General features: G+C 32.3%; 3 protein-coding genes across 5 annotated transcripts; 1 reads left to right on the forward strand and 2 right to left on the reverse strand.

Annotated features, from left to right (window-relative positions):
- Positions 1–6: 6 nt before the first annotated feature.
- On the forward strand, positions 7–3,298 carry LOC108566756 (dual specificity protein phosphatase CDC14A-like). Of its 2 annotated transcripts, XM_017926786.1 has the most exons (8): positions 7–189; positions 272–336; positions 399–664; positions 721–1,246; positions 1,305–1,443; positions 1,859–2,146; positions 2,204–2,320; positions 2,616–3,296. In XM_017926786.1, exons 2-8 carry the CDS (start codon positions 291–293, stop codon positions 2,860–2,862), a joined length of 1,629 nt encoding a protein of 542 aa, XP_017782275.1. In that variant the 5' UTR covers positions 7–189; positions 272–290; the 3' UTR covers positions 2,863–3,296. The 2 variants fall into 2 exon arrangements, with proteins under 2 accessions (XP_017782275.1, XP_017782276.1); XM_017926787.1 differs by lacking the exon at positions 2,204–2,320 and having other exon boundaries at positions 2,616–3,298.
- A 1,019-nt stretch (positions 3,299–4,317) lies between these two features.
- Positions 4,318–6,662, reverse strand: LOC108566746 (cannabinoid receptor 1). 2 transcript variants are annotated; one of them, XM_017926775.1, is made up of 6 exons: positions 6,581–6,662; positions 5,862–6,488; positions 5,541–5,742; positions 5,255–5,432; positions 4,971–5,191; positions 4,318–4,918 (listed from the first exon to the last, which is right to left on the reverse strand). In XM_017926775.1, the coding sequence occupies exons 3-6, from the start codon at positions 5,703–5,705 to the stop codon at positions 4,670–4,672; spliced, it is 813 nt and encodes a 270-aa protein (XP_017782264.1). In that variant the 5' UTR covers positions 5,706–5,742; positions 5,862–6,488; positions 6,581–6,662; the 3' UTR covers positions 4,318–4,669. The 2 variants fall into 2 exon arrangements, with proteins under 2 accessions (XP_017782264.1, XP_017782263.1); XM_017926774.1 differs by having other exon boundaries at positions 5,541–6,488.
- Positions 6,663–7,917: 1,255 nt separating this feature from the next.
- On the reverse strand, positions 7,918–15,371 carry LOC108566763. The gene is made up of 4 exons (XM_017926796.1): positions 15,173–15,371; positions 14,962–15,105; positions 8,946–9,086; positions 7,918–8,457 (listed from the first exon to the last, which is right to left on the reverse strand). The coding sequence occupies exons 1-4, from the start codon at positions 15,303–15,305 to the stop codon at positions 8,387–8,389; spliced, it is 489 nt and encodes a 162-aa protein (XP_017782285.1). The 5' UTR covers positions 15,306–15,371; the 3' UTR covers positions 7,918–8,386.
- Positions 15,372–16,189: the final 818 nt, after the last annotated feature.

A 16,189-nucleotide genomic window follows, 5' to 3' on the forward strand; every position in this document is an offset into this window, starting at 1 on the left:
ATTTTTTGGTAACTGTTATTCTGTCATGGCGGCAGTTATTTTCTTGAACGGAATTTGTAATGTTGCAGAGCGCATAAAACAATTGTTTTACTGAAGAACTTTCATAGCTCATTTGTCGCAGTTGCATTATGCACAATATTCAAAAGTATAACGGACAATTTTGTTCTGTTTACAAGTGAAATATATACTGTTAGTTCTTTTAAAATATTTATTTTTAATTTTTAAATAGTTTAAATAAAGTTTTACAACTTCTAAGAACTTTTTGTTGTAGGTACAAAATATTTGGCAAAATGCAGAGTCAAGATATACTTAAACATGCTGCAGAATTTATTGAAGGTATATTTCAATTAATCATAATGTAAAAAAGAAATTGCAATAATAATAATTGATGATTACAGATCGACTCTACTTTGTAACATTGAGCAATGATGAGCAGTCGAGAACAACATCTACTACACATTGTTTTTCAATTGAGAATGTGTTACATTATGAAAGCTTTTTCAATGACTTTGGCCCACTCAACATCTCAATGCTGTACAGTTACTGTAATAGGCTAAACAAGAAATTAAGCTCCGCATCTTCTAAACATAAACGCATTGTCCATGTAACAACAGAGGATAAAAAGAGCCGAGTGAATGCAGCTTGCTTAATAGGATGCTATGCTGTAAATCACACAAAAAAAAACAACATGACAAATAAGTAATATTATTATATTTTTAGATCTTATATCTGGACTTTACTCCACAGAATGCTTATGAAGTGTTGAATAAGAAAAACGTTTTGGAATTTATTGAATTCAGAGATGCATCTGTTGGTGAACCGTACACAATTTCTCTGAAAGATTGTCTATATGGATTTCACAGAGCAAAGCAATATGGATTTTTCCATTTCAGTAATTTCAATCAGACTATGTATGAGCACTACGAGTATGTGGAGAATGGTGACTTGAATTGGATTGTACCGGATAAATTTATTGGTTTTTGTGGGCCGCACAACAAAAGCAGGATACACCATGGGTACCCTTTACATGCACCCAACTTTTATTTTAATTATTTCAAGACAAATAATGTTAAGGCCATTATAAGACTAAATAAGAAAAATTATGATGCTGAAAAATTTGTTGCTGCTGGGTTTAAGCACTATGATTTGTACTTCCTTGATGGTAGTACTCCAAATGACAAGATTTTGCAAGAATTTTTGAAAATATCTGAACAAACATCTGGAGCTTTAGCAGTCCACTGCAAAGGTAATTTATATTGTTATTGTTATATTAGTTTAGATTGTTCATATATTTGATTTTGTAGCTGGTTTAGGCAGGACTGGAACTTTGATCGCTTGTTACATCATGAAACATTACCGCTTTGCGGCTAAAGAAGCCATTGCTTGGATTCGAATGTGCAGACCTGGATCTGTTATTGGCCATCAACAAGTATGGTTGGAAAGGTATATAGATTGTAATCATTCTTTTGCAAGATTTAAATTGAAACAGTGCTATTATATTTTGTCAATTCCATCTACATGATATTTTTAGAACAATGCAGTCATTGATGGAATTAGTCATTCCTGATTTAGAAACGTGCATTACAGACATTTTATCAAGCAAATGTTTATAAAATTAATCATTTCAAGAATATACATTTTCGTTGTTTTATTCGCTTTGGCAGAGATCAATTATTTTCGGAGTACTCTGAAGAATGTAAAGAACTAAAATTAGACTATTTGGCAAACAATGCATGTTTGATATTGATTTTATTCGCGTGTGTGAATATTTTCACTGTCTTTACGAATGTGCTATAAATAGAACATGCAATTAATGTAGCTGTGACTATAATTGCTATTCATTTGTACGTGATTTCAGCAAGCAAGAGCAAATGTGGAAGGAAGGAGAGGCTTTTCGCAGGGCGAAGGCACTTAATAGCCCTCCATATCACGAGAAGGGTATCTATGCTGATGATGTGGTAGAAGAGGATGAAGATGAGTTGTCACCGGAAGTATGCCGTATTTTAAAGACCGTGCATTTAGAGATGCTCGAAAAGGATGTGTTTAAATCTTCGCCGGTACAGAAATCTTCGTTGATGACTCAAGGTGATACCTTGAATCAGATCAAAGCCATGAGGAGGCAGTTCAAGCCCTTGGACACAAGGCGGTAAGTTTGCATGTACGCACTTTTTGTTTATAGATGTTTCAATGTAAATTGGTATAGGATCAATGAGTGGAATGTATCGCCAATTGTAAGATCGTCCATAAATAAGGTGTCACCTGTTATGACTATAAAATCGCATATATCTCCTGCAACAACACGATTAATACGAACTAAAAGGTTGGTATAACGTTTTGTAAGCTCTGCATGCAACTAACTCATTACTTTTCTAAATAAGATTTAATCGAATTTGCATAAGCTTAGTTATTTATTATTTCCTGAAAAGCTGCTATTGAAGCAATGAGTTAACACATTGCATTTGCATATACATTTATACATTTTCTATATTTCGTCACTTGTTTTCGGATTACAAAGGAAATTGCATGATATTATTTTGTTTGTAATTATTTCTTTTATAAACAAAATAGTTGGATCGATGTTTTCAAATGGTCAGCAATTCATTCTATGTTGACAGGACTGATGGGACAACTAATCTGGATATGCAAAGAAAGTTGTCTTCGACTTCTGAAGGCAGTTCTACCACAAACGGGACTGAGATTTTAGAAGAAACCGGCACGGATTCCGAAGAAAATCAGGAGAAGCGCACCAAAAGAACGTTGATCGCAGGGAAGGAAAAATCCGTAACTTCGGTTAAACTTCTCAGATTATCAAATCCATCTAGCAAAACGTCTGGTAGGATTAGTCTCAAAAATATGACTTAGCGTTTATCCTGCCAAGTGCAGTAAAGCACCTGACATAATTTGTAAATATTTTATGTAAAGTACTTAAAGACCAGGCTATTTCAAACATACATTTGTGCAATTTAGTTTTTAAAGTATTGCTTGACTATATTTACATGTTTTCGATTCATTTAATTAGGGATATTCACATATCACCGTACTAATTTCAAATTTTATGTACAGACATACATAGTGTTTCATAGAAATTCCTTTTAATTCACAATGGCATTTTTCATAGTTTTTATATTGAAAATTTTACCCTTACATTGCCATTGTAATTATAACTTTTGGAATCATTGAACGACATATATACTGGATGATTTTTTTTTAACAATATACAAAATTCGATTTCTTATAATCGTATATAAATGTGCCTAGAGTTTACGAGAAAGCATTTAGAGTAGTGAAAGTAACATTTAAATATTTGATATGCTCTAACCTAATGCAAGTTTGTTTCATATTGCATAAAGGATACTGAGTAATGTATTATTTTTAAAATGGTACAAATATTATTATATATAAATTTATAAATTTTTTATCTATATTTTATTGTAAAGAAAGTCTATTGAATGTAATGTGTTGACATTTTAAAATAACTTTATGAGAAGCTTGTTTTTTCTGTTATTTGTTTTTAATATTTTTATTTTATATATATATATAGATAACAAACTGTGTTGTGAACACCAATTTTCTTAGTATTATTATTATTTTAGAAAAAATATGGATCTAAATGTTGACGGGAAACAGCGTATTCTAGGATATTTGTGATTTTATTTTTAAAATAAAAATTAAATGTTTTTCATAACTTCTAGTAAATCTGTTATAGACAACTGAAACATAACCAATAAAGAGTAATACATTATACATTATTTCATATTAGAAACTAAATTGTTTTCATGTTATTTCATTTCCTATCTATACAGCATTTGGTAAGAATCTCTTCTAAATTGATATAATAAAAAAATGTCAGGTTTTAATACGCACGTTTAAACGTATATTTATATACAGGGTGCGGCAGAGAAACGGGCAATTATAAAAATCTATTCTTAGGTTTTATGCATGGTTAAGGGAAATTCAACCAATAATGTTATGTTGTTAGTATCACATTATTTAGTTCAATACATAATATTTATAATTTCTTAAACGAATCAATGAGTTATTGAGTTTTTAAAATCTCGTTTTTCTGCCGCAGAGTTTTTTTTATATTATAATATAAGTTTATTCTTTATTTTTTTTTTCCAAAAGCAAAGTTCAAAAGTCAAAACGTTTGAATGTCATTGCGTTTAAAGATAGTATATGTTGATTATAAAGTCTGTGTTTCAGAATTAACTTGAATACTGAAAATCTGTGAAATGTTGATGAACTGTAAAGGTATTTTTAGTCTATGATATCGTTCATCTGCTTATCTGAATAAGTATTAATTAAGGATTGGGTGTTTCTAAAGATTCTACAAGTAGAACGAGAATAAAATTGTTTCTTTTTAATAGAATACATATTTCTAATACATAACAATCGAGTATATCCTCTTTCTTTAACTCGATGCAGGTACGTTGCATAACGCAATCACATAAAGCGGGTAAATAATGTTATCAGAACGCCCACTGATAATAGAATTTATCTACGTTGCAGGCCGCACGTCGTCGTTGACGAGCGGAGATTCGTTGTTGTCGTCTGCTCTCCCTATTCATTGGCTTTTCGTTTGGTTTTATTTAAATTGATCTACAAACAACTATTTACAACAGTTAAGCTCGTATGGCACATAGAAATTAAGCGCGACTCGGATGTCTACTTAGACGGTTTCGGTCTGCATTTGGCCGAGGCTGAAGGACGGAGGTCGGATTATTTCGGTCGTGGGTGTTGCTGGATTTGACCTCTGCCATTTGAACGGCACCCTGAATCTGCCCTTTTCCATGTACTGATGCAACACATAGATATACGGATCGAGCGTAAAGTAGACACACATCAACACGTCAGCGATACGTGCTAATACCCTGTACAATTTCGATTCGGCGAAGAAGTGTCCCAGAGGGATAGCAACCTAGAAGAATGTTATATGATAATTGCTTTGATTGTTTTTTTTTGTTGCATACCATTTGAGGCATCCAGCAGAGAATGAAGACAATGCATATGAAGGCCATGAGTTTAGCGAAGGCAAGTTCTTCAGGAAGCGCTAAGTTTCGCGTCTTCTTTTCTTTGATGATTGAGCGGCTGATTCTACGCACGAGGACTTTCTTTTGCTTTTTACCGATGTGCGAGAGGGCGTAGAAGACTTTCGTGTTGAAGAACGCTATGCACGTGCACAGGCTCGTCCCTGTCGATTAAATAATAAATATTAGCAACACGTGCTTTAGTTGGTCATTTAGTAAAATTTTACCAAACGTGAAAAAGAGATAGGCGTAGATAATGTCTCGTAGCTGGGTGGCCTCTCTATACCTGTGGCATTTTCCATCTTCGTAGAAAAGACCGAACCCGAAGAGCGGCATCAAAGTTAACAGAGCGGCGAAGGTCCACAAGGAGAATATGACTCGTTTTAGGACTATTTTTGTCACGTACTGGAATAAACATTAATTGAATCCAATTTAGGGCCACAACAATTTTATTAGCTTTAATTGTCGTGCTCGGTGGGTAATTGATACGACTCGATAAGCAATAATAATTACCTGTTGATATACGAAGGGTCTGGTGAGGGCGAGCCACCTCTCCATGGCCATGACGAATGCGAGACAGCCGGAGCCAAGGCCGAAAGCCCTTAGCATCACAAAGAAGGTGCACTTCCAGTAGACCGGGATCGTGATGTACTTGGGTAGGTTTGTAAGTAGAAGCATCCCTACTTGCGCTATCAAATCGTTGACTGCCAGGCACCTGAGCATCAGAACGTGCTTGGGGTTTCTCATCTTCGAGGATTTATATAGGATCCATAGGGCCGCCAAATTACCGACGGTGCCCAGGACAAAGGAGCTGGTGATTAGGTATTGTCTTACCGTCGCGAAATCCATGCCTAATTGATTTCAAATTTGCATCGCTTCTTTGACTAGATTTGCACTTCGTGGACTAGTTCGACGTGCACTTGCGATGGTCCGTACCAAAAATGAGTCTCGGAGGGACAGACGGAAAGAATCATTTCTTACATTGTTCACGGCATTATTGTTATCACCAATTACAAAACAAACTTACTGATCAAATATCACAATCATAATCGAAACCCAAAAGTTCGAACTATTAAGGCATAACGACTGAAAATATATATGTAATTTTTTGTTTGTGATCCTTCTACCTGACCCGAAGCCACCGACTGCATGTGGCCCGGCTCATACCACGTCTCTGCCTTTTATTTCGCTTTATTATTACTCCAAATCCCTTCCACCACCACCGATCACTAAAAACTACTGGGCACCATCTCTAAGGACCATTTTCCCTAACTGGAACCATTACTCTGTGCACTTTATCAGCTGCATTTGAACTCCGCTCTTGGAGCGACTAACAGCTCGGCGTCCCGACGTGTCGAAAACCCGTTTAAACCAACTCTTACTTAATAGAAACACATTTGAATATTCAAACAATTGCGTACCAATTCACAACTCACGCCCAAAAAATAATAACGTTACTTTCTGGAAGAAAACAAAAACAAAATATTTACTATTACAAACAAACATCTTCAGTTTCCTCTACGTTTGAGAAAACAATATTAGATTATAATTACCTTTTAATTCTTAGAATGATGATGTTAATATTTGAGAGTTAAATGTGTATTTTACTGAAGAAACGGGTGATATTCCAGCCTCATCTAACTCACATATGTACGCATGGTCGCTCAATTAAGTACTGTTTTAAAAAAGAAATGCAGTCTAGCGGTTGATAATATCACCCAATCGGAGCACTGAAATCTAGAGACTCCCAATTAGAAAACACTGCTTATTTGTGTGCATATCCTAATAACATACGTAACGAAATTAATTTAATTAACAAATAAATCCAAAACCGGTTTCGTTTTTACGTATAATATTTAATAATTCTAAATACTTTACATTAAAAAAAAGCAGTGGCAAAATAGAAAGAGCGAAAATACAATAAACAAACTATTGATCAAAACTGACAAAACTAGTAAACATACTAGAATTATGTAAATATTGCGAAGTTATCTGACTTAAATATTTATGTCAATAGGCGGAAATAATATACAAATAAAATTGTTTTTTTTTTAATAAAATAACATAATTTTATTGATTATTAGTTACAAAAAGGAGGCAACTCAAGTAAAGTAAAACTAATGCGTTTCAAAAATGTCGGGTGTAGTAAAATAGGACGACAAAAAAATGACATATGTTTTACATCAACACATATTTTTCATTTAATCTCTCAAAAAACTTGCTATTTAAAACCGTAAAAATAACAAAATATTTCAATCTTACTTAATTCTCAATAGATTGAAGGTCCCGCATCGCGTTACGCAACAATTGGAGACTTATGCAAAGATAATAATCGATTATAAAACGATAAATTGTAAAATGCACATTAATTGAAACGGACGAATGGTTAGTTTTATTTACATGCCATAAATCTATAGTTTTCACTTGTACCATGATGCAACAAGATATAATGGATTTCGCAGAAAAAAATAATTTTCTTTACATCTGGATGAGTCCAATGGTCAAAGCAAAACCTTCTGGTCCATCATTACAAGATGAAAGAAAAAATAATAATAGTTTTATTTTCTTTTGTTAATATGTCTTTATTTAAAAACTCATTTATTTGTATATAAATAACATATATGATTAATGTTTATAGTTTAAAATTGATTATCATTAACCTTTTCATAAAAATTATGAACTCATTTGAATAGTACAATCTTAGCTTATGTAATTCTCATTAGTACGGTTCCACGTGTGTTCATTATTATCCAATCTTCTACTGAGTAAAAAGTGAATATACGCAAATCAATAACGCAGAAAGAAAAAAAAAACTACTTACCTGGAATAGCGACAAAATGAATGTGAAATAGAGCAAAGAAAATTTCAATTTTTCAGTAGGATTTGCAGTAGTTTTCGAAAGTTTTATTTAGAAACAATGCAGTACACATATTTGAGACATATAAAATTACAATTTAAAAGGTGCGTGTTCCATTGATTTGATTTTCCAATACTGGTGCCGTTAGTATCTACATTATATAACAATTTGAAGAGTAATAAAGGATTACTATCTGATGTTCCACAGAAATAAATAAATGCGTTTCGAGAAATTACTTGAGGTGCTTCAACGCTATTCTCTTTGAATTCATATTATTATTAATATTTCTTGTTTTTTTTATAATTAATATATTTAGTAATAATGTTTATTATTAATAATTTTGGGTTATAATTAATATTTGTTTTGAAGCTATGAATGCATTAAAAAGGCGTGCGTATTGCCGAAGGACCTTTAGAGGATTAGATGCGAATACAACTGTCCTTCGATGGGTGCACGCGTAATGTGTGATCGAAGCATTATCGTTTTGTGCGTTTTGAAGTGTTCAGTATAGTAAAGTTCTGGTCAAAGCCATGAGAATGATGAGGCCCGAGAGGACACTTGTTGGAGTTCCACCTGGAACAGAAGAGCATAGAAGATTCTTTTGTAACATTTATCCACGGGTAGACGGCGCGCTGCAATAAGGGCTCAGGAGAGCGCGATTTGCATACTTGAAAGGGCACGGCGTTGTTTAGCACATTAATTAAACGTATCCACGCGATCCGTCGTGTTGTCACGATTTTTTTCCCTTTTTATCAGATCCGCGAAGGTCGAGCCTAGCTTTTTATAATATACATTACTTTTCTTTTTTTCTTCCTCAACCCCTATTCTTCTCGTTTTTAATTTCTTTTCTACCCTTCCGTTCGCCTCGCTCCGGAAACTGGCGCGTTTACAACGAGATCCTTATATTAGTTATTTTTTGCCGCTACTTTAAATCATTTCTTCGAATCTATTGATCATGTACCGCAAAGTTTAGTTTTTTTTAAATAAATATTTTTGTTGGTATAGGCGGACGTTCCAGGTATTTAGGCTACTACGCTCCGCTATCCGTCGTTTTCACTTACCGCTGCACATATTGTTGTGCTCGACAAGGCCTTCTGTGCACTTGCAGAGTTTTTCCGTGATTTGGCTGCCGTTCTTTTCGACGTCAATACACTTGGCTCCTTCGACGCAATCCTTGTTGGCTTTGCAGAGATGGTTAGGTCCTGCAACAAACAATCATCCATTTAGGTAAAATTCACACAGGTTGTGCGAAACGCAGCGTGCCGCACGCGAATCCCGGTGCGTGCGAAACGTGTCCGCGCAAATTACACAAAAGCGATTCCAGTTTGTATTTATTTTACTTCTAGCGTGTATAATTACAATGCACGCTAATAAGGATACTTTCCGCTACATGCTTTGATTCGGAAATTAGTTTTGTACACATGTACGACACGCGTTTCAAATAAGTTTTCAAACCCTTTGCAAATTATCATGACATAATAATTTGGTTACTACAAAAATACTAATTAAATCATTTACTCAAGACACAATATGTTAATCGCTAAAAATTATGCAACAAACTTCTAATTAATCATATTTAAACCATACTTTTTCTTTTCGTCGACATCTGTACTATTTTAGGATTACAAATACATTTGCCACTGAACGAAATTACAGGTAGTAAAGTGAAGAGTACTTGTCCTTATTTATTTGTCAATATATTTTATACCATTTATTAACTTAGGCTGTATATCGTAGTAGAATCTATGTAAAGTATTAACTTACACCTAATTTAAGATACTGAACACTTATGGTAAGTGTAAAGTGGATTTTACACCCGGTATATCTTTCAACATTACAATGTAAACAGTTTGAGACTACTACAATACAAAATGAAAATCACCAAACTTTCAATATTTTGTTTAAATGTACATATATTTTTCTAATTGTAGTAAATCAACAAAAGCAATGTTAAAAATAATAATACGGACATTATAATTGTCAATAGTAACAATTCGTTAAATTCATTGTTTTTATTTATATTCCAAAAAATACTTTGTATTAAACAAATTTTCATTGAAAAATAACTGATTTTTTGAATAGTACACAAAATCAAATCTAGTGGTATGAAGTCAAATTATATAACATTATAAATACAAAATTAATGTATTCTCTTGAAATTTTATCATTTTTATTAAAAGTACAAAAATTACATTGAAAATTATAATTCTGATCTGTTGAATTATATCAAAAAATGAGGTAGTAAATTTTTCATGTAACAATGGCAATTATTTCCTTTGTGTCGAATGAAATTATTTTCCTTTGATCTATAAAATCTGTACGTGACTTCTTGCGGATGGAAGTGAATTTGAAAACATTTGAACCTGAAAATAGCAGTGAACGCCTACAATTTATTTTTTTATTGTACAGTGTATGGTTTCCTCTTCCAAAAATGGATTGGTCATCTTTTGATTTCCTCAATTGCGTAATAATAGCTAAACGCTTTATTCGGTCGTGTTATGAATATAAAGTATGTTATATATTTGTACCGCGCAACGTAGATTCAACAGCGCAGACTTACGAATCAATAATGTAAATAGTAATAGCTTACATCAGAAATAAATCTTAGATGTTATGAATGTCTGATTATAACTGTAAGAATATATTATATATATATTATATATTACAAGACAATTGTATCTTGTAATATCGGAATTATTAGATTTTGTTATTTTTATACTTTTCTGAGGAATAATTATAAAAATAAAAATAAATTACAAAAAAAACAAATAAAAGACAATAAGTTTTGTTTATATGAGTTTATATAATGAATATTGTTATTATTTAGTTGCTAACTTTCTTCAGGCTAGAAAGTTACATCAGAACATAATTTTTTTTACCGTTTCAAGAAAAATGGTTTGAATTACATTACAATTTGTTTAAATATTCTTAAAGATAAACTTTCGTTAAATTATCCTCCAAAAACTGTATAAACTCCATCCTACGCTTTGTTGAAAATAAATCTTTGCACTATTGCTTTACGCTTTTTTAGGAAGAGGCTGTGAGAATGCTTTTCATTTACTATCTTGTATGTTAGACTCCAAAGGTATTTTCTTTTCGTTATCCTTTATAAACTGTTGCAATTTTGAAAGTTACCAACAGATACAAAAATCAATTTTTTTTTCCAAAAGATATATTGTATTTTAGTGTCAATTATATCCACATTGTCCATAAAAGTAAACTAAGGACATCCAAGATATTTTCTCTTCATTATCCTTAAAAAAATATCTGAACTCAATCCTAAGCTTTGAAAACAGAGGTGTCTGCAATCTAGAAAATGACCATCAGATCTTTGCAGCGTTGCTTTTTATTACATATATTTTTTTTCAGGTGAGAAGTGTAGTGCCAAAGGGGGTGTGCGTGCAATCGTGTAATTATGAGATTTATAAAAATCAATTTCGCACAGCTCTTATGCGGAAATTCGAAAAGGTAACGTTGCATGCTGCGAAATTAATTGGTATCAAATGGCTATAAGAATTTCAATGTGCAAGGGTCTCCATTTATTTCACACATATATATATTTTCACCCCAAACCCCTTTTGTTCAAGCAACTGCGTTTTTTCTTCTTCTTTCCCTTCTGTTTCTTCAGCTTTGCTTAACCTAATTCGAAATTCTCGATGTAAGATCCCAGATTAAGACATAGTATATATGGAATAGTCATGCAAGCCACGAAAACCGAAGCGAAAAGAATTAAACCGCGCCGTAACATTGCCATTGGTGTAAAGTTTACTCTGGTTTCCATTGATTTTTTTCCTCTTTTATTTTCGTTTCCATTTCCATTTTTCCCACCTCCAACAGTTTTTCCGCTACTTTCCGCGCCACGTTTTCTTCGCATTTTAACAAGAACGATTTCACAATTATCAATTGCTTATACTCATTTATTTTTGCTTGTATTTTTTTGTGTCCATTTTTGCTTATATTTGTTACTTCCGATTGGTGGTGGATGGACGTGAACGTCCGCTTTGGAAGGATAATTTATTTCGGCAACGATAATTTAAACATTCAATTAGAGTTGTAACCGTTATGACCTAGATTAATTCACATGAATGCAATTTGCATACATTTACGTAGAACCCCCCCTTGAGGCTACCACCCCTCCGCTGTTTTAATTAAGGGTTGCGACTAAAAATATGCTTTCTTTTGTCTCGTGTACGATCAGCCAGAATTACATTTCCCTTCGTTATTCATGGCAATTCTTGTTCTCGAACGAAAACAATTTACGTGTCGTCCTTTCCCATTTCGTTTCCTCCTGTCGTCGCGTCCTTCCATTTGTTTCATTCTCCGCAGTCCGGTAGTTACGGACGTCCGATCATATGGACAGTGATTGCAATCTTGACTTTAAGCACGTTCTGCCATTTGCTCAATGCGCAAACCCATTATATGTTGCAGTAGTACGTTTGAAGTCGCGAACACTATTTTGGCACGCTAGATGTTGGTAATTAGTGCGAATAACGTATACTTACGTCGGAATAACAAATGCGCTTGTATCGATATTTGATTCCACCTCTGCCTCGGTTTTCATACTTAATTCATAGTCATCAAATTGAGATTTTCTCAGGGTTTCTTCAAACATTCATCAATTTACTGTACATATTCATCAACTACAATCGACTTACTAGGCTTTATTCATAGACCTCCAATTTGCATTCAGAAAATACTCACAATCAACTTGGCGATTTTTTTTATTCATATCATTCCATTCCAGTTCAAGGTATTAAACATTGATTTTTTTACACTGTATTAATAAGAATCTTAATCTTAAATTCACACAATAAACACACGCCTTAATGACTCTATGAAAAATGTTAGTTGAGATAGGAAATTTATAACAAATACAGTTAACTTTTTTTTTTTTAAATGTATGACTTAACTATTTGTAATTACTTGTATTATCTTGTATTAGTAACTATTTGTATTATCATCTAAATAATTGTTACATAATTTATCAGGTAAATAACGAAATTGTCTTTATATTCTTGAATTATTGTTATGGCAAAAGATGTATAAAGTTAGCGCTCACTTAACGTTCATAAAATATCCGTATGAACGTACCAATTATGTTAATCTAATTAGTTGACAACTGCGAACTTAATATTCATGTTGTCTTTTGTCAAATATACTTCTATATGTGTTTTATAGTCGTTTTACAAAAAAAAATACAGATTAATATACAGGGCAGCAAGACTTGGTGCCAAATAAAAATTGATACAGAAATAATAAAATAAAATAGAAAATTATTTGAAAACAGTAAGAAATTGTCTAATTTTATATTTATAATGAATTAATTTAATTATTACTAAACACATTAAAAGTAATAAATAAAATATAAGTTTTATTATATAATTATTGTCATATGATTTTTCAGATGTAGCAATTCTTTGAGTTTGTCATTTATATGTTGTTACATCACAATAATGAAAATTAAATACATAAATATATAAAAATGTATCAATTTTATTGCAATTTTTTGAATTGTCATTTTGACATTATAGCTAATGTTGTTTTACTGTATTGAATAATGTAACAATATATAACATTAACCCTGATTGATCAGAGTGTGTTTTGTATACGTAGTTTTTTATTGCTCTTTTATTGTCGAAGTTGATGCGTTATAGAAAGGTGTAAGCCGTTCTAAATAAAGAATCTGAAGAATTCAAAATGTCGTGCCCTATTCTTGGAATTACTTTAGCTTCTTAGAGGTGCGGCTGTTCCCCACAGAACGTATATTTGGACAATACATTTTGTTTATAATTTACAAATCTACTATTTTTTTTAAACAATTATTAACAAATTCATTAATATTTATTTTTTTTAATAATAATTATAGTTAAGAATATTAATTTAGTTGTTTTAATTATATTTAATACAAATAAAAAATAAAGTTTTCTGTTGTTGTTTGTTTTTGTTATCAAACAAGTATCATTATCATTAGAAACATACCACAAAGAGTTTCTAATGATAATGTATTATTATCTTATTAATTGTAATAACTCTTATTTTATCAACTGTTTACATGTTACTATTTATTTGACAATCTGATAGTAGGTTTGTAATAGATTCTTCTTTTATATATATTTTTTTTAACTTAAAACATTTAATTGAAATTGATATTAAATAATATAAAATATACATGATATAAATGATTGCTTATACTTAATAACAAATTACTGCTTTATATTTGTATGTATCGTATTATTAGTCATAGATTTATATACAATAGAATAAAAAAAATATGGATTGAATTTATAAAAAAAGTGTAGAAGAATTTTTATAAACTATTTATTTAAATTTTGATACTTTCATAATCAAGTAGGTAAAATAAGCTAATGGAATGCACTTGCCATTTCTTGAGATTCTCTGCAAAGATATTTCATTAGCAAAGGAATTCAGTCAATTTAAAAGTTTTTTTTTCTTAGGAATTCAACTTTGTTAATTGAAATGACTTTTTATTATTGTAAGATTATTTGAATGTTTCGTAATTTGTTATAAATTATTTCTCTATTAATTATTTCTATTAATTTAATGAAAGTATTTGAATAAAAATCAAGTTTTTCTATTAAATTATTAAAGTTAATAAATTCCAAATACCATTTTTTTGTATTTCTCTTTTTCATTATAAAAATGTACCTAAAGAAATATAAATTTTCAGATAACTTTCTTTTACTCTCCAAATATAATTTAAGTTTTGTTTAAACAACAGGTTTTGGTAATTGATCATTGTTTCATACATTGTTTTAGTCTTGATTGGTCTTTATACTCAATGATATCATTCCTTAAGAAAAATGTTCTATAATTCATTAACAAAAATTTGTTTTTTATATTTTGAAAATTTGGTTTGTTTGAAATGATTATAATATATATTTGATGTAGATTTGAAATAAGTAAAGAAATAGACTTTGCAAATTAATTTACTTTAATTCTTTTTAAGTTTTTGTGCTTTTTTTGAGTAAAATTACTTGTATTGCTTTAATCAAGACCAAACAAATAACTATTATTTAAAATATAGTCAATATGTATTATTAGAGGGTGAGAACTTACCGCTGTAAGCAGCAGAGCATCCGCCGTTGACAGGCGGCTGATTGTCTCCGCAGAGGCAGCTTTTCCTGGCGTGATCCTTGGGATCCTGTACGCAGCTGGCGCCTATGATTCCTTCGCAAACTTTGTTATCAGTACATGGCCTAGCTGTAATCTGTAACATAAGAAACCAACTGAATCTGGCAAAAATATAAGGAGACCGATGTTGCAGTACCGGGTAGCTGCTGTGGTTGTTGGTTGCTGTTGCTCGGCTGGGATTTCCCAAAGGTGGTGAGACCATGTGCATGGTTGAATCCTGCAAAGAGCAGAAGCAGTGGAATGGACACTGTCACGTACAGAGCGTTCATGGTTTTGGCTGTTCGCAGACTAATCAACACTAACTATACTAGAAGAAGTTTGACTTTGAATCACTGCTGAAAATTTAGCGGTGGATATCACCACCCGAACGCCTGCGCAAACGACCCACACGTGCCCCATATATATACTTATTCGTAAACATAGAACCTCCCCAAGACAATAACTTTTCCCTCCAATCACGAACCCGCGAACCCCATGAATAACCATTAAGCAAGCGACTTTGACCAAACCACAAGCAACAACTATCACATCCCCTGACAGATACATGAATACCAATGTCGGATCAATTCGACATACCCTTAACCCTTATCAATTAAATCAATCAGCAGGATGAGCAACTTTTAAACTCATCTTTTTTATATTTGTTCTTTTATTGCATTGGGTCTTGCGGTATTCTAAGGTGACCTAAGCAGCATAACATTAAGTCCTTAAGGATCTGGGTGTACGATAAGGGCCGGCTATCAAGGCGCCGCTGGAATATTTGCAGGACACGCGATCGGTTGCGTCACAAACGCAACTTGGCCTGCAGACCCACTCACCCCTTTGGGCGGTAGAAAGGGAAAAAAAAGAGTACAATCATCATAATATATGTACGTTCTGTAGGCAAAAATCGTTTGCTACCTAAACGGAGGGCATTAGGGCGAGATGATGATATTTCCGAGACCGAATGGGCTAATCCTTAAAACGCTATTTACGCTGATTACAATGAAAGGTCAATATGCCATATCCATCATATTCAAATTACGCGAACTCCGTTCCGCCTTTCCAATTTAGGTTGTACCTTCAGTTAAAAACATCAAATCAAAATAGAGCAAACGCAAAGTGTATTACATATAATGAATGTTCCTATTTTCTTAATTTCAAATATCCTGAT

The sequence above is a fragment of the Nicrophorus vespilloides genome, unplaced genomic scaffold (assembly GCF_001412225.1).
Source record: "Nicrophorus vespilloides isolate i.1.1-1 unplaced genomic scaffold, Nicve_v1.0, whole genome shotgun sequence".
Classification (NCBI taxonomy): domain Eukaryota; kingdom Metazoa; phylum Arthropoda; class Insecta; order Coleoptera; family Silphidae; genus Nicrophorus; species Nicrophorus vespilloides.